Source organism: Trachypithecus francoisi, unplaced genomic scaffold (genome assembly GCF_009764315.1).
Source record: "Trachypithecus francoisi isolate TF-2019V2 unplaced genomic scaffold, Tfra_2.0 Lachesis_group13, whole genome shotgun sequence".
NCBI classification, from domain to species: Eukaryota; Metazoa; Chordata; class Mammalia; order Primates; family Cercopithecidae; genus Trachypithecus; species Trachypithecus francoisi.
Window position 1 is genome coordinate 72,985,087 of NW_022681458.1, and position 21,976 is coordinate 73,007,062.

The 21,976-nt window shown below is 39.1% G+C and overlaps 1 protein-coding gene across 2 annotated transcripts in view; it reads left to right on the top strand.

The window, feature by feature from the left end:
• Positions 1–21,976, top strand: part of LRP2 (LDL receptor related protein 2) — a 221,836-nt gene that overhangs the window by 58,468 nt on the left and 141,392 nt on the right. For both annotated transcript variants that reach the window (XM_033231218.1, XM_033231219.1), the window contains exons 5-13: positions 2,915–3,025; positions 3,365–3,478; positions 5,202–5,318; positions 6,582–6,734; positions 8,435–8,554; positions 14,451–14,579; positions 17,566–17,735; positions 18,488–18,711; positions 20,143–20,349. In XM_033231218.1, coding sequence (XP_033087109.1) covers positions 2,915–3,025; positions 3,365–3,478; positions 5,202–5,318; positions 6,582–6,734; positions 8,435–8,554; positions 14,451–14,579; positions 17,566–17,735; positions 18,488–18,711; positions 20,143–20,349 — 1,345 coding nt within the window. The remainder of the gene's footprint in view (positions 1–2,914; positions 3,026–3,364; positions 3,479–5,201; positions 5,319–6,581; positions 6,735–8,434; positions 8,555–14,450; positions 14,580–17,565; positions 17,736–18,487; positions 18,712–20,142; positions 20,350–21,976) is intronic.

Sequence of the window (21,976 nt, forward strand, 5' to 3'; positions counted from 1 at the left end):
AACTCTTGTCTGCATATTTTGGGGGCAGCTCCCAATTATGGGGTAACAAATCTGAACATGTATCATTTGGGACCGGGAGAAAATAAAGAAAGGGGAAGCAAAGAGTGGTGTGAGGAAGGATATTCTCACCTTTTTGTGTTAGGAAAACCTTAAAGAAAAACCCCAGACCTTTAAGGTTTTTTATAGCTACTTGTTGATCTTTCCATTAAAACCGAATTCAGAAATAAGAGTTTCCTTGGTGTTCTTTTATATGGTCGCCTCTCATATTGCACTTCACCCTGTACTTAAAATCTTGCAGGACATTTTAGCCACATGATGGATTTGCTCTTTGGGAAGAAGGTTAGACTCAGGCTTGCCAAGCAAATAAACCAAAAAATAAGGTTTTAGATATCTCCCAGTTGGAAGCTCAAAGGATTGTGACTTATTGTTTTCTGGAGTAGACTGAAACTCATTAACATCTTTAGCAATGATAGTAGAATCCATTCATTTCTTTCTTTGATCAGTGTTAACAGTTTGGACCTGTTCTCTCTGTGTGGATCTCCAAAGAGGGAAAACCATTTGGAAATAGATTTCCAAGTATTTTCAGTATTTTGTGGAGTTAGTGAGCTCTGTGCAATCTTTCCTATAAGTATACATCTCAGGTTAACTATGCACAGAAGAGATCAAGGTGTGCAGGGGTTGAGAGGGGTCCCCTGCTGATTGAGAGAGATTCTTTATCAGTGTGGATGGAGACAAGAAAGCTGTTCGTTCTTCATTCCAAAAGTCGAACTGCTGACCTCTGGCCATCACAATACCCTCCCTGATGATATCAAGCTGGCCTTGTTGTTTGTTGGGTGGGGAATGGGCCATGTCGGTAAACTTTTAGTCATGTCAGTGGTTACTGTTTTAATCCTTTTCCTTTCAATTATCTGGCACTGGTTCTCAAAAAGCAGGATGAGGAAAATGAGAGAGCCACCCAGCACACTTATTCCAGATTCTTTATAATTATCACCTTAAATGAAGTAGCCGCCGTTCAAGCCCAGATTAATTTTCCTCCTGACAAGTAGCTTATCTGTTGCAAAGAGCTGGGTTTTCTATGGGTTTTTCTCCTGCTTGCTGCTGCTCTTAAAAGGCTAGATAACACATTGACTATAGGAGCTATCTGGCTCACAAGGGCAAAGGAATTGCTTGCTGGCCTCACCTGGTCTTTTGCATCTCTTGAAAGCAGAATTAGTAAACATCACTTGAAGGGAGAGTTGTGTGACCCATTTGAAGGTACATTTGTAAGGCATATCTTCTCAGCAAGGAAATACAGCGATAACTCTAGGCACCGGCTCACTTTTGGACTATTAAAAAACAAAATAAAAATCAGAAAAAATTTTCAATGTTAACTAGCTATTTAAAAACACCTTCCATTTTAACATATGATCGACAATACGTAACTCTGGCAATTGAGATATTTAAGGACACTTAACAGACTAACTTTGAACCTCTGGAGATGAGAAGAGTTAGGCTTATTCCTTTACTATACCAAAAAAAAAAAAAAAAAAAAAAAGAAAAGAAAAAAGATCATTGGAGAGTCCGTTTTTAAAAAGTGCAAGTTGTTAACATGGCACAAGTTTAGTACAGTTTCAGCACAGAATTTCGTACACGGCTTCTGCTTGAAAAGACTTGGGACTATCCAAAGAATTATCTTCAATATATTTATATCTCTATAAAATCTCAAACGGGGTTCTTAAGTGCAAAATTGAGACTCAAAGTTAACTAAGACATACCTTTTCCTTTGTTAAAAAGAAATCAGAAGATGACCTGCTAATCAATACAAAAATAATCTTTCATGAAAAAGATGGTCAGACCAAGGAAGATATCACATTTGTGAAAAGGAGGGTATTCAAAGGCCATAAAAGGCAGAACTTCAAAATATTTTTAAAAGCCAAATGACTAAAATGTTCACCTGTGATAAATAATAGCAATATTGAACATTTCTTGAGCACAGTGAGTAATGTCCCACCACCCCTGTACTAAGTGTTGGGGATTCTAAAATGAGTACGACAGGATCCTTGATCTCAGGGAGTTTCGTTATGTCATGGGGGAAAGAGATCAACAATCCACAGAATAAAGCCTCCAGTAAGAAGTCACGAGAGACAGGTGGTCCAAGTCTGGTAAGTAGAGAGGAGGGACAGATAGCATGTTATTTCTGTAAGGGACTTCCTGATTTTCCACTGTGACCTAGAAAACCAGGTCCAATGAGTAGCAGTGAGGTGGTCACATGTACATAACATGGCAACAATAATTTGTGCTTTGAGGGCACATTATGCTTTTCAACATGCTTCACCAGACAGGGTCTTTTCAGGCCCCTCTACCCTGTGCAGTAGATTATCCAAATGTGCAGATAGGGAAGTAGAAACATAGGACATGAAGCTTGAGTCACAGTAAATAGCTGCTGAGTGGTACCTCTGGGCCACCAGGGCTCCTGAACTCTAGGCCTGCTTTCTTTCTCCACCCCACAGTGGAAGAAATGGCTTTTCTTTCTTCCAAGCTTGTGCGGTGGTACTTTAGTTTCCTGGGATGTTATTTGTATTATGTAAAATAATGTTCCATTTTGAGCTAAAGTTAAATTCTTTCTCATTCTTCATCTTTTAGCTCAAAAGTCACTTCTTTAGGGGAGATTTTCTGCTATGCAGTCTCACAGTCCTCTGTACTTTCCACATTAGCACTTATCCCAGTTTGTAATTTACCATTTGTGTCTTACTTGACTAATATTTGTCTCCGCTGTCCAGCCGTACTCTCCATGAAGCCAGGGAGCATATTTTTTTGTGTGTCTATCAATATGTGCTCAGCATTTAGTGACTTGCATATAGTAATCACTCAATAAATGTTTGCTGAAGGAAATTTAAGGTTTGTTTGCTGTTTCCATTTTTTTTTTAAACAATAGAATACGCAACGTGTGAGCAGCTTACTTGTGACAATGGAGCCTGCTATAACACCAGTCAGAAGTGTGATTGGAAAGTTGATTGCAGGGACTCCTCAGATGAAATCAACTGCAGTAAGTATTGCGCACAAGATGTGCAGTGGTGTGCTGAAGCTGGTTTATACTGGCTTGAGAGAGCCAATTATGTGCATCTCTTCCCAAGTTCAGTTTCAGTGAATTCATGTTGGTAGTTTGAAGTCAGCCATTGGTAGGAGTATTTACACACTGGAAATCAGCAAACATTACAAACCAGGGCCTTTTTGTTCCTGGATAACTGATTCTTAAACATTTACCAGCACACCACTGCTTAGTAAGAATCCCTTCTTAAACTGGAGATGATCTTCCTTTGAGATTAAATGGCTACAATGGAGTTAACTTCTCTCTTTTCTTTCCCTTCCTAACTTTCTGTTGCAGCTGAGATATGCTTGCACAATGAGTTCTCATGTGGCAGTGGAGAGTGTATCCCTCACGTTTATGTCTGTGACCATGACAGTGATTGCCAAGACGGCAGTGATGAACATGCTTGCAGTACGGTGATTTCTTTATACTGGGTCATGTTGTTGGGAGTGTTTTGTTTTGTTTCAGTTTGGTTTTGTTTTATCCCCGCCTCCCCCACCAATGTACTACTTTTTTCAAGGAAAAGAGTCACTACATTTGATGGCAGATGGAATCAGAAGGTCACTAGGGGCCATGACACGAGCCTTTGTGGTGTTGCTGGACCTGGGCTCCTTTATCTTTCAAGGATCTGCGTAGATGTAAAGGACTAGTGATGGACAGTTTGCCTTCTTTCCTTAGGCTCCAGGGGTACAGGATATATTCTATCACTGCATTCTTAAATGACCTGTACCTCTGAGAACTTTGGTAGTCGAGTAAGAGAAGTGTTTTTAAGGGAAAGGAATTTCCCTAGGAGTGGCTCTAACTCTCCTCTTTACTTTGAAATTTCTACTGCGTTAAAGTTGGAGGGTCAGGAAAGTTTCTTTTTCTTCTTCTTCTTTTTTTTTTTTTTTTGGAGATGGAGCTTTGCTTTGTTGCCCAGGCAGGAGTACAGTGGTGTGATCTCGACTTATTGCAACCTCCACCTCCTGGGTTCAAGCAATTCTCCTGCTTCAGCCTCCTAAGTAGCTGGGATCACAGGCATGCGCCACCATGTCCGGCTAATTTTGTGTTTTTAGTAGAGATGGGGTTTCACCATGTTGGCCAGGCTGGTCGCAAACTCCTGACCTCAAGTGATCCGCCCGCCTCAGCCTCCCAAAGTGCTGGGATTATGGACATGAGCCACCGCGCCCAGACTGAAAGTTACAGTGTGGTATAGGTGGCTTTCTTGCCTCCACTTCTTCACTCTGACCTTGCTTTTATGTCCATGCTGTTGTCTGCTTGTTGCCACCTCCACTTATTTTTTCGGAATGAGTAAAGTTAGAAGACTCCGTGAAAGAGTTTTACTATTTCCAGTAAGTTGACAGCTTTTTGTGGTGATTTATTTACTAGAATGTATAATTTCCCTCCATACCTCTTTTGATTGGTTGGTACCCATGCCTTAGGGTATTGTTAAATATTTTCGCTATCACCCTAATTTTCAATGAGTCATGCCCGACTTCCTTTCTGGAACCTGGGCTTATTTCAGCGACAGAGAATCATAGAGAATGTGACATCATGGAATGGTTGACTCAGAATCATTTGGTCATAGATTAGCAATTACGGAGCTTATAGTAAAATATGAGAACGTTGGATGTTGTCATGTCTGCAGCATCTTTGCATTTTCTGTTCTGTGCCAACACATTGCAAACCATCTTGTTTTTAATTTTTAATTTTTTTTCTTTTTTGAGACAGGGTCTCACTCTGTCACCCAGGCTGGAGTGCAGTTGTACGATCTCAGCTCACTGCAACTCCACATCCCCAGGCCAGGCTCATGCCATCCTCCCACTTCAGCCTCCCGAGTAGCTGGGACTACAGACATGTACCAGTATGCCTGGCTATTTATTTATTTTTTTGTGTTTTTGGTAGAGATGAAGTCTCACCATGTTTCCCAGGCTGATCTAATTTTTAATCCTGAAAAACAGAAACTGGCATCTGAGTTCATTTCCTAGACCCAAAGCTGCTGTTACCTTCTTTCTCTCTCTCTTTTTTTTTCCTGCTTTTTAAAATTTTTGTCAAGATATTTAAGAAATAGTTCTGCTTAGGCACTGAGGTGAGAGCACTTTGAGTTTTTCCAGGTGATTTGTGTCTTTAGAGTGCAGCTGTTGCTTTGTTCCAGACTATCCGACCTGCGGTGGTTACCAGTTCACTTGCCCCAGTGGCCGATGCATTTATCAGAACTGGGTTTGTGATGGAGAAGATGACTGTAAAGATAATGGAGATGAAGATGGATGTGGTAAGGAGGGGAAGAGATTCCTACTGAAAAGCATTTTCTTCAAGTGTTTTCCAGTGCTTGCTTTTTCTCTTTTCCTTTTTAAAAATTTTGTGTGACAAGCAAGCCTCAGGACTGGCTGGAGTTGAAGGAGTTGTTTAGGAACTTAGTGGGTGGGGAAGAAGGAGGTGACTTCACTAACTTTTCCTAAGAAGATTCAGAACTCAAATACAGATTAAATTATAATCCTCTCCTTTTTATCTTTAAGGCAAAATAGGTAGGACAGTCTCTCCCTCTTCTATATCTCAGTCTGACTTTCTCCCTTTAATACTGTCTGTTTTAAATAGATTTACCTATATAAAATTAATAGGCTGGGGAAGGAGAGAAAATAGGGAAAATGTCATTTGTCTTAGACCTTACAATCTTTAAAAATGACTTTGAACCTTGGTAACAGTTCAGCTTATTTTTTTGTTTTGGTTTTGTAAATTCTGATTCCCAAATGAGTCACTGACGTTTAGTGGTGAAAGAGAGGTCACCTTAGGAACATGTGGGGTGGAGCTGGGGATTGGTAAGTGTAGGAGAAGCTACTATCCAGAGAAGTGCTTAAAGATTCTGTGAGAAGGAAATTGCCAGTGATATTCACCCTTTTATGTTACTGATATTCACCCTTTTATGTTGCTGATATCATCAGCAGCACCTCCAACAATTTAGCCCTTACTAATACCCACACCCTACAGTAAGTTACCTGCACCATTCCAATCCCAGGTATGATAAGGGAAATGCTTGTTCTGGGAGCATAAAACATGGTTTTATGTTTTTATGTTCCAGAAAGTGGTTTTTCTACATTTGGGTTATGGTTTTTCTTATACTATTGACATTTCACTAAATAAACAAAGCAAATCAAAAAGCTCAACCACAAACTCAAGTAATTCTGGACCTAACTTGATGGTCCTACTTCGGTAATTCAGGATTTAAATAACTGCATCTTTTCCTAGGGGATTATGAATCTAGTTTGTTGATAATTGAGACCGTATCTGCTTCTTACTCTTATAACCCGGCTGGGGGCTGCCTCTTCCAGGGAAAGTGGAGTAATTCCATTATGCCTGTCCTTAGAATCTCAGTAAAAGACTAGTGGTAGAGTTAGAAATCACTAACTTATTGTAAAATATAGATCATTTATGGATTTCTCCTGTCCAACTTGCTCTACATCCCCTTTTAACCACTGATTGAAAAAGAGCTTGCTGTACCTCCCCTGTGGCCTGTAACTCTCTCATTTTCCCCCCACAGAAAGCAGTTCTCATGGTGTTCATAAATGTTCCCCAAGAGAATGGTCTTGCCCAGAGTCGGGACGATGCATCTCCATTTATAAAGTTTGTGATGGGATTTTAGATTGCCCAGGAAGAGAAGATGAAAACAGTACTACTACTGGAAAATACTGTAGTGAGTATAGGCATTTACCTGGGTAACTTTCCGATAAAGATATTTCTGTTTTCTAGAACAGATGTTCAAATACAGTGTATCTGTTGGCGTTTGCATAACAAAGCACCCTAAGACTTAGTGGCTTAAACTGACAAATGTGTCGTATTATTTCTCACAGTTCTGTGGGTTGGCTAAGTAGTTTCTCTGGCCTATATCAGCTCACTCAAACGTCAGGATGTTGCAGTAAAAGCTTGGGCTAGCCTAGCTTTGTTGACCCAGAGACTGAAAGAGCAAACCCTCGGGCTCAAGTACTTTCAAGGTTCTACTTATGCCAAGTTTGCTCAAGTCTTATTGTTCAAAGCAAGACACTTGGCCAAACCCAGAGTGGATGGAAGAAATAGACTCCATCTATTGATGGGAGGAGCTTAACAAGTTTTGGAGCAACTCCCTGTCCCTAATCCCTAACACACACACAGGGAGGATTGTTTCAATGGCAATTTTGATGACCTTAAAGATGTGTTGGAGATTTTATTACCTGGCTTATACTTATGGAAAAAGGCCTTGTCTGCCTGTACTAAAAAAAAAAAAAAAAAAAAAAAAAACCTTCTGGTTCCTGGGTTACGTACTTTGAGTTACTCTCCAATGGCAAAACTGAGTTGGCCACGAACAGTGTTGTTTGATTATGTCTTGTGTGTCCACATTCATTTATGAGGAAACTGACTGGAACTAGGGATTTTTTTCTCCTTTTTTGTAACTGTAGAATATTCACCCCACCAACAACCCATCAACTCTGTGGACAGCTGACTGTCCTGTAAGGGAATACCATTTAAAACCTTGATTTCATCAATAATATACTCTGACTAAATCTGTGGTTGCCTAGAAGTGCCCATGTAACTGCAACCCCAAGGTTATTTTTTGTTTCCTGACAAAAATTGTACATAATATTTAAACAGGCAGATACCTCTATGGTTTTTTTTTTCTCTATTTCATTTGGGAGCCCATTTAAAAAGGCTCAAAAATTAATAAAAGATGTGTAGTCACAGTATGAAAGTTGGAAAATAAAAATTAACCAAAAGAAAAAAATATAATCACCTGAAATCCCATCTCTTGAAGCCAGCCGCAGTTAATACTTTTAGGCTTATTCTTGCTCCAGTCACTTGGGAGTTCTTAGCCCTTTTTACTGTGTAGACACAAAGATAGACCCATGCATGACCTGTTTTTTTTTCATAAATAAGACTTATAATGACTTATACTTGCACATAGTTATAACTTTAAAAAGGAGCTTTTATTCTTTTTTCTTTTGTTTCCACTTGAGACAGGCTCTTGTTCTGTCACCCAGGTTAGAGTACAGTGGTGCAGTCATAGCTTACTGCAGCCTCAAACTTCTGGGCTCAAGTGATCCTCTTGCATTGGCCTCCAAAAGTGCTGAGATTACAGGTGTGAGCCACTGTTCCCGGCTAATGTTTATATTTTTAACTTTTTGTGAAGATGAGGTCTAGCTATGTTACCCAGGCTGGTCTTGATCTCCTGGCTTCAAGCAATCATCCTGTCTCAGATGAGCTTTTATTGCCAAGTTTTGCAGTAAGATTTGAAGGGTGACAGATTTTTCTGTACATCTACTATGCTTACTTAGCTGCTACTGATGGAAAAAGAAGCTATTAGGTTAATCATTCTTGTCCAGAAGTCACCATTCATTTAACAAAGTTCTTTTCTTCGTTTAGGTACGACTCTGTGCTCTGCCTTGAACTGCCAGTACCAGTGCCATGCGACGCCTTATGGAGGAGCGTGTTTTTGTCCCCCAGGTTATATTATCAACCACAATGACAGCCGTACCTGTGTTGGTAAGTGATGGGGGGATGGGGGCTACTTGTCTTTCATTAGAGTACACCGACAGGTTCCCTGATCTCTGACATCAAGGAGGTTGCACTTGTGGAGAATCGTCATGGTCAGTCATAACAAAGCAACCCAGACCTCACAGAAAACCTGGCAAATAGGGAATTTTAACTCTGAGAAGGTTTGGTGTGGTGTACAAGACAAAAGAGTGGTTCTGTCATGAGCGAGTTGACTAGCTACCTGGAACCTATCCACTACTTGTTGGGGGTGGTAGTCCTTTTCTGTTTTCTTTTCAAGTATTTGGCATCAGGATTGGTGCAGCCATTCTGGTTACTGAATACTGAACTACTTCCATGAGGTTGGTAGATAGCTGCTGCTTAAGCCCAGCAAGTACCCCTACCTTATTCCCCTGGCCTCTTCTCCAGGATGCACAAACGTCACAGCAGAGGATCACCAGGTCATTGCTCAGGTGACTACACTTGGTGGGTCAGTGCCTATGCTGGGCTGGCTACTCATTCCACTGATTGTGACATCTACTTGGAACCATCATTCAAGATGAGCAGATTCTTTATCATGATGCTTCCAGATGGTGGCTGGCATTAAACTAGATACCGGTACACCAACTATTTCCTCATATCTCTCCTCTCTGACTTCAGAAATGATTTCTCCCATTGGGAGATTTTTGATTTTGATGCCATCTTTGTATCTCACTGTGATTAGGATGGGGCCTTACCATGGGAGAATTAGACATGGCCAACTATCATCAGTTTCCATTTTCTTAGTGAGTTTTTGGTGCTCTGATCTTTTTTTCCTTCGATCTGATTTTTGATACATGAATAACAAACATACTAGCAGGAAGTGATCACAGAGGTTTTGTTTTTACTGCTGTTGGGAAAAGGCATATGGAAGGCAATTGAAACTATTCATTTAAATTTGGTAGTCTTCTATGGGTCTCCAAAGTGATTCAGAATTTTCCCAGGATATTTGTATTCTTTTGATATTCCTTAGAAATATGAGATATTCTTTAGGGCTTTTGAGATAAAAACAAACATGAAATGTGTGAGAAATGCTCCTAGAAAAGTATTTCTTCTGAAATTATTATTTTAATATTATTAAAATATTAAAATGTTAATATTTTAGAACTCTTTGGTAAAATTTGGTAAAAAAATATTGAATTTAGATAAACCTAATGAAGTTATTCAAAGTCTTTAGTCTCAGCTCATGGCTTCCAACATAATTATACTTTGTCAAACATGGTTAATCTTAATAACTACTCATAGCCAGAAAAACCTTTCCTTTTTTCTTTATTTTATTATTATTATTATTATTTTCAGCAGAAGTGCTAGCAAACAGAAAAATGTATTGATACCAGAAATAAACTCTGGTTTGCAAATTAAACTTGAAATTCTTGAGAAAGCTGCTCCTCAGCGTTACTGAAAACTATAATCGTTGGGCTCACTTACTTATCATATGCCAAGAAAAACTGGATTTTCATATCCACGAAAGCAATCCATTTGAGCTTTTCCTTGTGTTCATAGTAGGTAATTGTAGGTTTTTAATGTCAGGACCAAGTCCCAAAGTTGCCTATCTAATTGCTCCTCTTAAGTAACTGTATTCAATAAGGTACTTTAAGATCAAGTGACTTAAGTGAACTCTGAAATAATTTAAGAAGGCCCCTGCATTTCTAATCATTTTAAAACATTTTATACATAAAAGTTATGATCTGCAACTGGCCTTAAATAAGATTGCGGGCCACTTTTTGTGTTTTATTGTTATCATTACCATTATATTAGGGATGCATTCTAGTAATGTACAGATACTTTTCACACAAACCTTGTTGGTTAGGTGGTGACCTGACTCTGGGAGTCCTGCCTGGATTTCAGGTAGCCCTGGGCAGAGGGGCAGCCTCGCTTCTGCTCAGAGTGGGGCTGAATCTGCTGTGGGTGTGAATCTGCTCCTGTGTCTTTGGCAAATGTCAGGCTCCTTTGCCCCCCTTCACTTCTACCCAGCTGCCAATCCCATTCCCAGCCTTTTAGTTCTCTAGGCATTTTCCTTTTCTCTTAGTAGAAAAGAAGTTCCAATAGAAATACCAGAAGCCACATTCTCAGTATTACATCAGCTTTTCTCTCTTTTTCCTTTATCAACTCCCAAAGAGGAGTTGGGGCTGAGCTGTCTTACAGTTGAAACTTGATAGGCCATGAAGTCCTTTCAGGAAAAGTGATTTGTTCTTTCAGAATCCCTGATTCAGTCTTGTGATGCCCCACAAGCTGTTCTCAGTGTTTTGTTCCACCCTAGAGCCCAGATAACATATTTTCCATATTTTCCAACATATAAGTCTGTGGTGAGCCTTGGGTTGTATTTCCAAATGTCTAGGGTTTCCTAAATGTCAGAAATTCAGGCCACTTCAATTTTCAATAGCCCCTTACAAAGTGAAAGGCTGTCATAACAAAGTTGTTGTTTTATAAAATTTTGCATTTAACCTACTAGTGAATGTAAGGCAGAATATTGCAGTATTATGCATGCACAAGATAATTTCAGGATTAGAGAACGTACTGCACATTAATAACACGTTGGAAGTAGTGTGTTCTAATACTGGGGCACTAATTCTAAGTTCCACAACAGACATCTTCTTTCATTCCCGCCAGCGCATTTCTGGGACTTTAGTACAGACAACCTCATTTGGAGATAATCTCAAAAGTCTACATTTGAGGGCCTTTGTGAATATGAGGCCCCCTGCCACCTGCAGAGACCTTTTCTGTGACCTTTGCTGTCCTTCAAGAATGTGTCATTTGCCTCTGAGTTTTGAGGCTGGGTTAACATTTATTTCACATTTGTTTCAAAGAAGACTATTTTTCTCTCTTTATAGAGAACTCTTTAAATACATGACATTAGGAAACCAGTTACACTTGTTTCAGCTGAGCTGAATTTTTAGGGGAATTGTTGCTTTGGTTTGCTCTCTCAAGCATTTCATTTCAACAAATACTCTCTGTATGGCTATAACCCTCTGCTTGGCTGACACATTACAGAGGCTTCAGGTGTTGGAAACCTATGTACCATTTATTATCTTAGACATGGCTCCCCAGTGAATACCTCGGTGGTAATCAAGAATAACATTGAATAATCTTGACACGAAATCTTGTGTCTTTCTACCATTCATCTGCCCCTGGTAGTCTTGACCTGGCAGTGGAAGCTCTGAGGCATGCTGAAGCAGTTTACTGGGCTCATTGTTTCTGATTGACAGGACATGCTGTTTGTTGACAGAATGACATCGTGGTGCAGAGTGAGGGCAGGGAGGTCATTCAGCATAGTGGGGTTTCACACAGCCAGATGGATCAGAGGGTGGCCAAGGGGGTCTCGGTTAAAAAGGGGTTTTTGAATTATTTTCACAGCAGTATTTGTTGGTGGGAGGAGACAAAGAATAAAAAGGAAAGAAAATAGATAAAGGTATTGGAGTGAGAGGGGGATTGTAAAGTAGTGTTTCAGTGTTTTGTGTGGTTTCCACTATCTTTTCTACTGTCATGAAAACCCTCAATTCTACTTTTATTTTTCTTGTCTTCACTCTGGCTGCTGATGGATGTTAATTAACTTTCATATTTCTCTATAGTGATCCAAGGATACAATCTTATTGTCACAAAAGTGACAGCAATTTTACACACTCATTCAAATCCTGTTTTTTGAGATAGGGTCTTACTGTTGTCCAGGCTGGAGTGCAGTGGCTCAATCATGCTGCTCACTGCAACCTCTCACCTCAGCCTCCTGAGTAGCTGGGGCTACAGGCACGCGCCTCCTGGCTATTTTTTTTTTTTTTTTAATTCTTAGTAGAGATAAACCCTCGCTATATTGCCCAGGCTAGTCTCAAATCCTTGGACTCAATCAATCCTCCCACCTTGCCCTCCCAAAATGCTGGGATTATAGACATGAGCCACCGTGCCTGGCCCACTCATTCAAATCTTTAAACCACTTGTAGTGCAGGTGATAGGAAGGGCATTTGTGCTAGAGAATTCCTAGTTATGACTTCTCGACCTTTGGTTTCCTTCTGTTTGACATCAGAACTTCTTCTCAGAGTGACTCCAAATCCTTAGATGTAGTCTCATGGATCTTGCATTCAAAATGAAGTTATGACATTCAGGGGATTTGAGGGAGAATGTCCTGTACTTCTTTTCCTGCTGAGGCAAAGCCTTAGGTGAAGCTTTCTCAGGGCTGAGTTGAGGGGACAGAAGGGAATCATCAGTGAGGGCATTTCACACCCTCACGTGGCCTTTCAACCTGCTAGTGTCCAGATCGGATTGGGGTTTTTTCCTTTGGTTAGTCACAGTCTTTGGAAAGATAGGTATGCTGGCTCATGTTGTTATGTTTAATCTGCAGGGAAATGGGATTATTAGAAGAACCTTCTTGGGGTTGGGTACAGTGGCTCATGCCTGCAATCCCATCACTTTGGGAGGCCAAGGCGGGCTGATCATTTGAGATCAGGAGTTTGAGACCAGCCTGGCCAACATGGGGAAATGCTGTCTCTACTAAAAATACAAAAATATTAGCCGGGTGTGGTGGTACGCACCTGTAGTCCCAGCTGCTCGGGAGGCTGAAGTGGAAGGATTGCTTGAACCTGGGAGGCGGAGGTTGCAGTGAGCCGAGATTGTGCCACTGCACTCCAGCCTGGGCAACAGAAAAGAAAAGGGAAGAACCTTGGGCTTTTGGTGGTTTATGGAATGGTGGGCCACCCAGCAGGAATGGTTGAACCCAATTCACAGTTCTGACAGTTGCTTCAAATGTAATCAGATCATAGAGCTCTGGAGAATTCTAGACTTGGGAGTGCAGTGGTTTCAGAAATTGTAATCTACTTGAGAACTTCCTGAAACCAGAGGGTGTGGGAACTCTACTGTTATAGTTTGCATGGGCCATCCTCCCAGGGAAGAGAGCAGGGTAAAGGATGATGGAGAGTGGACGTGGACTTGGAAAGTTAGATGTACCCAGGATAAGACAATTTCTGCACCCCTGAAGACTTACAGTCTTTAAGAAAGACTCTTTTAATATTTTGTTGTGTTCTCCCCTCCATATTCTATTGTTTATGTCAATTATATTGGAAGTATTTTTACACAGTAGAACTGGTAATGAACAGAGCTCTGTCATATAAGGGACTTTCAATGAACATTTATTAAATGAGTGAATAATAAGTTAACCAATAAGTAGAGGAGAAGAAATTTTTGATGTCTTGAAAATAAGTTCAATTTAATTTTGGTTATAATTTTTTGACATCAGAGGAAAGAGAACTGGGTAAATAGACCTTTCCAAATACTTTATTGCAGTCATAAATTTGTGTCTTCTTGAGGGACTGTCTATAGGCAGGTCTTACTTTATTGAGAAATGGTGCTGTCCAATAGAACTTTCTGCAGTGATGTAAATGTGTATCTTCACTCTCTAACATGGTAACCACTAGTCATATGTGGCTATTGAGCACTTGAAATGTGGCAAGTGACTAGGAAAGCAAATTATTAATTTTATTTTATTTTAATTAATCTAAAGATACATTTAGATAGCCACAGGGGGTTGGTGGCTACCATATTGGAAAGCGTAGTATTAAAGGGAAACGTTTACACCAAAGTTTATATATTTGTAAACTAACATTAATAAATGAAATGCAATACCATAGGGCTATGAATTCAGGAAGTGTTGTGCATTTTCTGTAAAGTTATCCTTCATGTAGGTTTAAAAAATGATGTAAGTATTCTTTTTCCTTACATGAAGATGGCTGTTATAAATTCTGAGAACCTGTGCCTAACTCCAGAGGGTGTTTATTTAGACACGGGCAACACCACATTCTTGGCCATCTTATCTAGGATTTTTGTCAGAGAGTGCTCAATAAATGCTGATAACCTTGACTACAAATGTGTATTTTCCATATGGCAGAGTTTGATGATTGCCAGATATGGGGAATTTGTGACCAGAAGTGTGAAAGCCGACCTGGCCATCACCTGTGCCACTGTGAAGAAGGGTATATCTTGGAGCGTGGACAGCATTGCAAAGCTAATGATTCCTGTGAGTAAATTATGGACACCTGAATCTGTGAACAGGAAACAGATTCTAATAGCTTCTTTCCTTCCTTCTGATGACAGCAGAATTATCAGCATTTATGCTGTTAGCAGGGCTTTATCATTACAAATCAGGGATGGCTCCTGTTGCCTAGAAAAATTGGTTAACATTAATTTCATTCTTTGATTATTAAGGACCAATTTGTCGATTAATGGTGACCATTATTAATATTTTTAAATTGGTTGCTTGTTTACTTTGACCTAGGCTATGATGTCACCAACCTTTAATTGTGGAATAAATGCTCTGCCTACATTTGATTGGCTTGAACATTTAACTTTTAATTAATTACCTACCACAAAAGTAGGTGACAACTATCTACAGAAATAATTTTTGCAGTGTTCTTGCAAAATTTAGGGGTATTTCCAAATAGACATGCTAAATTTGGATTAAAATTTTTTTGAATGCCCTAATTCTGGGTACTTTGTTGGAATCAATGTAAGAGTATGGAAAGTAGAGAGTAGTAAATAGTAGTAGAGAAAAGTCATGGAGAAAATCTGCAAAACATAGATGAGGGCTCCAAAGCATTTTGTCACTGTCAATTTCTCCAGACGAAGGTGTCAGTATAAACTCCTATTTTCCAATAGTTATTTCACACTTGATTTTGAAGTGTCTTTGATGTCTTCTGAAACTTAACTGCTCCCACGACTGAAGAATGGCCCATTTTCTACTTGTTTTTGCATAGAAATACCTGATTTTCTGTGTAGTAATTTTTAGGTTCAGCAGATTTTTAACACTTCAATTTGTTTATTTTTTGCATAGGTAACATATTTATATGTTCACACATTTTAAATTATAAGAAAATATGTAGTGAGATGCCTTCCTCCATACCTATTCCCCTCTGCATGGTTTTCACTTCCTCTTTCCCATGAGTAATTGCTGTTTCTTCATTTCAGTTCTAGAGGTTTTTTAACGAATAAATAAGATTGTACAAATATAGATATTTAAATGTATTTGTATATCTATATATGGTAGTAAACTATATGCACAGTTCTGCATCTTGTGAATGTACTTAAGATATTTTCCAGAGCTTTCCATATCAGCACATGAAATTATTTCTTAATTATTTTATTTATTCATTTATTTATTTAGTTAGTTAGTTTTATTTATTTATTTTTGAGAATGAGTCTTGCTCTGTTGCCCAGGCTGGAGTGCAGTGACGCCATCTTGGCTCACTGCAACCTCTGCCTCCTGGGTTCAGGCAATTCTCTGCCTCAGCCTCCCGAGTAGCTGGGACTACAGGCATCTGCCACCATGCCCGGCTAATTTTTGTATTTTTAGTAGAGATGGGGTTTCACCATGTTAGCCAGAATGGTCTTGATCTCCTCACCTCGTAATCTACCCGCCTCGGCCTCCCAAAGTGCTGGGCCTCCCAAAGTGCTGGGATTACAGGCGTGAACCACTGCATCCAGCCTTACTTATTTATTTTTGAGATGGAGTCTCTCTCTTGTTGCCCAGGCTGGAGTGCAATGGCAAGATCTTGGCTCACTGCAATCTCCGCCTCTTGGGTTCAAGTGGTTCTCCTGCCTCAGCCTCCTGAGTAGCTGAGATTACAGGCCCCCGCCACCACGCCTGGCTAATTTTTGTATTTTTAGTAGAAATGGGGTTTCCCCATGTTGGCCAGACTGATTTCGAACTCCTGACTTCATATGATCCTCCTGCCTCAGCCCCTCAAAGTGCTGGGATTACAAATGTGAGCCACTGTGCCCGGCCTTAATTATTATTTTTTTTTTATAATGGCATAATATTCCTTTTTTTTTTTGACGTTCATAATTTGTTTAACTAGTCCTCTACCGATAACTTTTATATCATTCCTTATCTTTTGCTATTGCCAGTAAGACTACAGTTAATACCTTGTTCATAGCAGCATGATTTATAATCCTTTGGGTATATACCCAGTAGTGGGATGGCTGGGTCATATGGTACATCTAGTTGCGGCACTATTCACAATAGCAAAGACTTGGAATCAACCCAAATGTCCATCTGTGACAGACTGGATTAAGAAAATGTGGCACATATACACCATGGAATATTGTGCAGCCATAAAAAAGGATGAGTTTGTGTCCTTTGTAGGGACATGGATGCAGCTGGAAACCATCATTCTTAGCAAACTATCACAAGAACAGAAAACCAAACACCACATGTTCTCACTCATAGGTGGGAACTGAACAATGACATCACTTGGACTCGGGAAGGGGAACATCACACATCGGGGCCTATCATGGGGAGGGGGGAGGGGGGGTTGCATTGGGAGTTATACCAGATATAAATGACAAATTGATGGGTGCTGACGAGTTGATGGGTGCAGCACACCAACATGGCACAAGTATACATATGTAACAAACCCGCACGTTATGCACATGTACCCTAGAACTTAAAGTATAATAATAATAAAAAAAAGTTTGAAGTGAAACTTTGAAATAAATTCTGAATTAAGAAAAGAAAAATACCTTGTTCATAGATCATTTTGCATACCTGTGAGTATATAGACAGATTTGGAACCACCATTACCATCTTTTTCAGAGTGATTTCTTGGTAATCTTTAAAATGTCTTCTGTGTTTAACAAAATCTAGAGTTGCACATGGGGCTAAGGAGCCCATATCATCAAGGAGTCTTGAAAATATCTGAGAAATACTGTCCTCAGTGTCATTGAAAGTGTATTGGACTAGCATCCAGGATGCTTGAATTCTTACCAAATTCTTCCTAACTTACTGAGATTTTGGACACTTCATTAAACCTTTTTGTGCCTCAATTTGCCCTTCTGTAAAATGGATAGAATGATAGCTATCTGTCTGCCTCAGAGGTTTATGTTAAAATCAGGTAAGACAACGTAGAAGATAGCATTTGAAAAAGCAGAAAGCATATCAGTTGTAAGCTACTTCACCATCCTTGCTCACCTGAAGGAGTGGTGATGCCTTCCTTCTTCACATTTAGTTGGCGAGGCCTCCATTATCTTCTCCAATGGTCGGGATTTGTTAATTGGTGATATTCATGGAAGGAGCTTCCGGATCCTAGTGGAGTCTCAGAATCGTGGAGTGGCCGTGGGTGTGGCTTTCCACTATCACCTGCAAAGAGTTTTTTGGACAGACACTGTGCAAAATAAGGTAAATAGAAATTGCAGGAGCTGAATGGAACCCTGAGCACAAAGTGTTGATAGCTTTTCACTTTTAGAGGGAGTAGAGGGGAAAGTTCCTTTGTTTTCTGACAAAAAAGGCCCTTGAGATATTTTATGTTAATCAGCACCTTTTCCATGCTATACTATTACATGTGACCTCTTAAACAAAGCAGTCTATTATATGGATTAGCCTTGAGCAACTTTTAATTTTATTCGAAGTGGAGTCCAAGAGCCTAATTAAAAGAAATAGTAGACATTCTTTCAAAACTGGATAGATATTTGGTGGTAATTTTTGAAATTTGATCATTTAAAATGTAAAAAGCGCACTGCTTTTCTGGATGATAAAAATCAGATTTTTACCTGCATCTTCTAAATGGAACTGTAATTCAGGATCAAGTAACAAATATTGACAGTATTTTGTTTAATGGCCAAAATTTTGTTCCATTGTCTTATTTGGAAAGTGTGATGGGTTTAATTTCATCTTGGAGTAATGCAATGGAGATTTTTGAAACATAAATTTCAGAAACTCCTAAAGAGTTATGGAATTTTATTTATTTCTTCTTCTTACATTTTATTATACCATTAATGCAATTCTCAATTATTTAAATAACTTGCATGAAATTTCTAAAAGTTGAGAATTTAGATTTTTAGCAATTCTGGTTTGATTATAGCTAAAAAATCAAAACAAACCATGTAGTTAGTGATGCTGAAGAAATATAATAATTTTGGTTTTTCTTTCAGGTTTTTTCAGTTGACATTCATGGTTTAAATATCCAAGAGGTTCTCAATGTTTCTGTTGAAACCCCAGAGAACCTGGCTGTGGACTGGGTTAATAATAAAATCTATCTGGTGGAAACCAAGGTCAACCGCATAGATATGGTAAATTTGGATGGAAGCTACCGGGTTACCCTTATAACTGAAAACTTGGGGCATCCTAGAGGAATTGCCGTGGACCCAACTGTTGGGTAAGTGATGTGAAAACATATTGATTCCTGTATTTTCAGAATTTTCTCTCTCCCTCTATACATTGAACATCCATTGGATTAATCGAAGGCTCATTCTGATTTATTTTAGGCTCTGTACTCTAGAACCCATGTCTATTTTGTGCCCTTATTTTTATAAGCTTTAAGAAAGTTTATTAAATATAATCCTATGTGAGGACATGTCACCCAAACACACCTACTGGTGTACTAAAAATACTAGTTGTTTTGGGGGTATGAATTTTATTCTTAGTGTTTGCCACATTTTCCTAGTTAAGAGATTGGATTCTGTGTTCTAACTCAATCTAATATTATTATTACAACTAAACATTACTTATGTTTCATTATTTTTAAGACGATTAACATGAATTCGCTGTAAAGATTTTTAAAGATGGGAAAAGAGGTTGGAACTATTCCTTTCAGAACTTTCTTGATACAGGCTGGGATTGAGATATCAATGCTAATATCTCATTACAAGTTGTTCATCTGAATCAACCCAGAATCACTGATAATGCTTTTCTTCAGGTTTAAATTCAAATTTCCCAATCTTCACATTTGAGAAGTGTTATAGGAGATGTAGCTTTCTCCTAGAATTTCACAATTGGGTCTTAGGACCCTCGGATAAGCTTTAGGCTATTTTAGTCTTGGTGAATGATGATTATTCACTTCTGCTTCATTATATCAGCTATCCTTCTTGAAAATGATGGAAATGTTCTCTGTCTATGCTTCAGAATGGAAAATTGAGGAGCAAAATAGCTTGATAGCTTCTTTTAAAAGGTATTTGTAAGTTTTCCTGGGCGTAAAAAAGAGAAGCAAAGGACAGATAAAGGAAACAGAGGAGGAAGTTCAGAAGGTGAATATGATTTTTTTTTGTGTGAGACAGGTTCTTGCTCTGTTGCCCAGGCTGGAGTGCAGCTGCACAATCATGGCATGCTGCAGCCTTGAATTTCTGGGCTCCAGCAATCCTCCCACCTCAGCTCCCGGAGTAGCTGAAACTATGGGCAAGTGCCATCATGCCCAGCTAATCTTTTAATTTTTGTAGAGACGGGGTCTTGCCATGTTGCCCAGGCTGGTCGTGAAATATGGGCCTCAAGCGATCCTTGTGCCTTGACCTCCCAAAGTGCTGGCACCACAGGCATGAACCGCTGTGCCTGGCTGGCTGAATATGAACTTTTAGACTGCCATATTAGTGCATCATAGTAGTTGCTATTTGGAACTGTTGACGCTCCTGATTGACCCCCGCAGTCTCTCTCTCTCTCTCTCTTTTTAAAATACTTAATTTCCCTGTTGCTTTATACTGTGGTTCTCTAATCAGCTGGATAAAATTTCCATTGATCCAAACATACTATTAAAAAAAAATTCCCAGGTAAACTTGTAAAATACCAGATTCTTTCATCTTCTGTTTTTCTTTTGTAGTTATTTATTTTTCTCAGATTGGGAGAGCCTTTCTGGGGAACCTAAGTTGGAAAGGGCATTCATGGATGGCAGCAACCGTAAAGACTTGGTGAAAACGAAGCTGGGATGGCCTGCTGGGGTAACTCTGGATATGATATCGAAGCGTGTTTACTGGGTTGACTCTCGGTTTGATTACATTGAAACTGTAACTTATGATGGAATTCAAAGGTAAGAAGTATTTTGTATGGCTTTATGGTTTTATAAGTTGTGGGGAAAGTGCTTGAAATGGCTGGAGAGAAACATCAAAGGACCAGAATGAAAATATTGCTTTGTTGGTTGACATGATAGCTTTAATGACCTTTGTACTGATATTTGCATGAAGTGACTTGCTCCGTTTTGTTAACTCTTCTTGTGTCCCATAACACAAGAGGTAAACCCTCATTAACTATAACCTCCAGCCTTTGTTCTTTGATTTCTCCTCTCCAACTACTCGCCTAGTCCCAGATGATGCACATTATTTTCATTTACTCCAGAGTTCATTTGTGCTTTGTTTCTCAAGATCACTTTCCCTTTTAATTTTCTAACCTTCCCCTAATAAATGCATGCTTTATTAGGTATTTGATGTTGCCTACTGGGAATTAAATGGATTTTACTCTGTTTTTATATATTTCAAATTTCAAGGAGAAATTCTTTGTATTGTACTTTTACCTGGTATACAAAGATACTTAAACGGCAATATTTGAAGGCAGAATATGGCTTTCTTTCTTTTTTTTTTTTTTGAGATGGAGTCTCACTCTGTCACCCAGGCTGGAGTGCAGTGATGCGATCTCAGTTCACTGCAACCTCCGCCTCCCAAGTTCAAGTGATTCTCCTGCCTCAGCCTCCCCAGTAGCTAGGATTACAAGCATACACCACCATGCCTGGCTAATTTTTGTATTTTTAGTAGAGATAACATTTCACCACGTTTCCCAAGCTGGTCCCAAACTCCTAACCTCAAGTGATTTGCCCACCTCAGCCTCCCAAAGTGTTGGGATTACAGATGTGAGCGACTACACCTGGCTGAATATGGCACATTTTTTTTTTCATCTTTGTACTCTGATTAGAGCTAACTATAACTTAATGTAAAAAAACTATTTTAGATCCTCTCCTGTTGGTATTTTCAAAAATTGGGTAAAACATGTTCTTCAAATTTTGACCCAAAATATTATTCTTGGGTGGATTCAGCAAATAGACTGGTTAATTTAATTTTTCCCAATGACTTGATTTTATGTTTTCTCAACGAAAGCAATATTATAGTTTTGTTTCCTCTTATGTTTCCATTTAGTAAGGATAATATCACAGTTTGCCACTGGATTATATATCCTTAGAACAATCTCTGCTTCGTTAAATGAAGTGATTGGGTATTAATGTGGTTACTTCCTATCACTGAAACTGGCTTCCATAAGGAGAATATGAATAAATTTTATGAAAAAATTAGCTAACCCAATAAGTCACATAAAATAATTGTGAAATTGCCTAAATTTTTTCTCTTTGGGATATTTTAGCATTACATTATATAGTCTAACTTTTGCTAAAGTAAAAAAAAGTAAAGCATAAAAGATAAAAATCAATGGAGTTTCGAAAAGATTTGAGTGGTTTGCTGGCTGTGAAGAAACATCAAAGAAATATTAAAGCTCACAAGTACAGCTGAAATCATAAAGCCATTGCCTCTCGCTTTGCCAGCAGGTGGCATTCAGGGTTCTGGAATTTGCTAACTGAAAAAGAAACTATTCTCTAATCTTAATGTACCGTGTCATTATGGAATGTTTCAAAGTGTGCACTAACCTGCCACCTTAGGTTTCTTTGTTTACTCCCC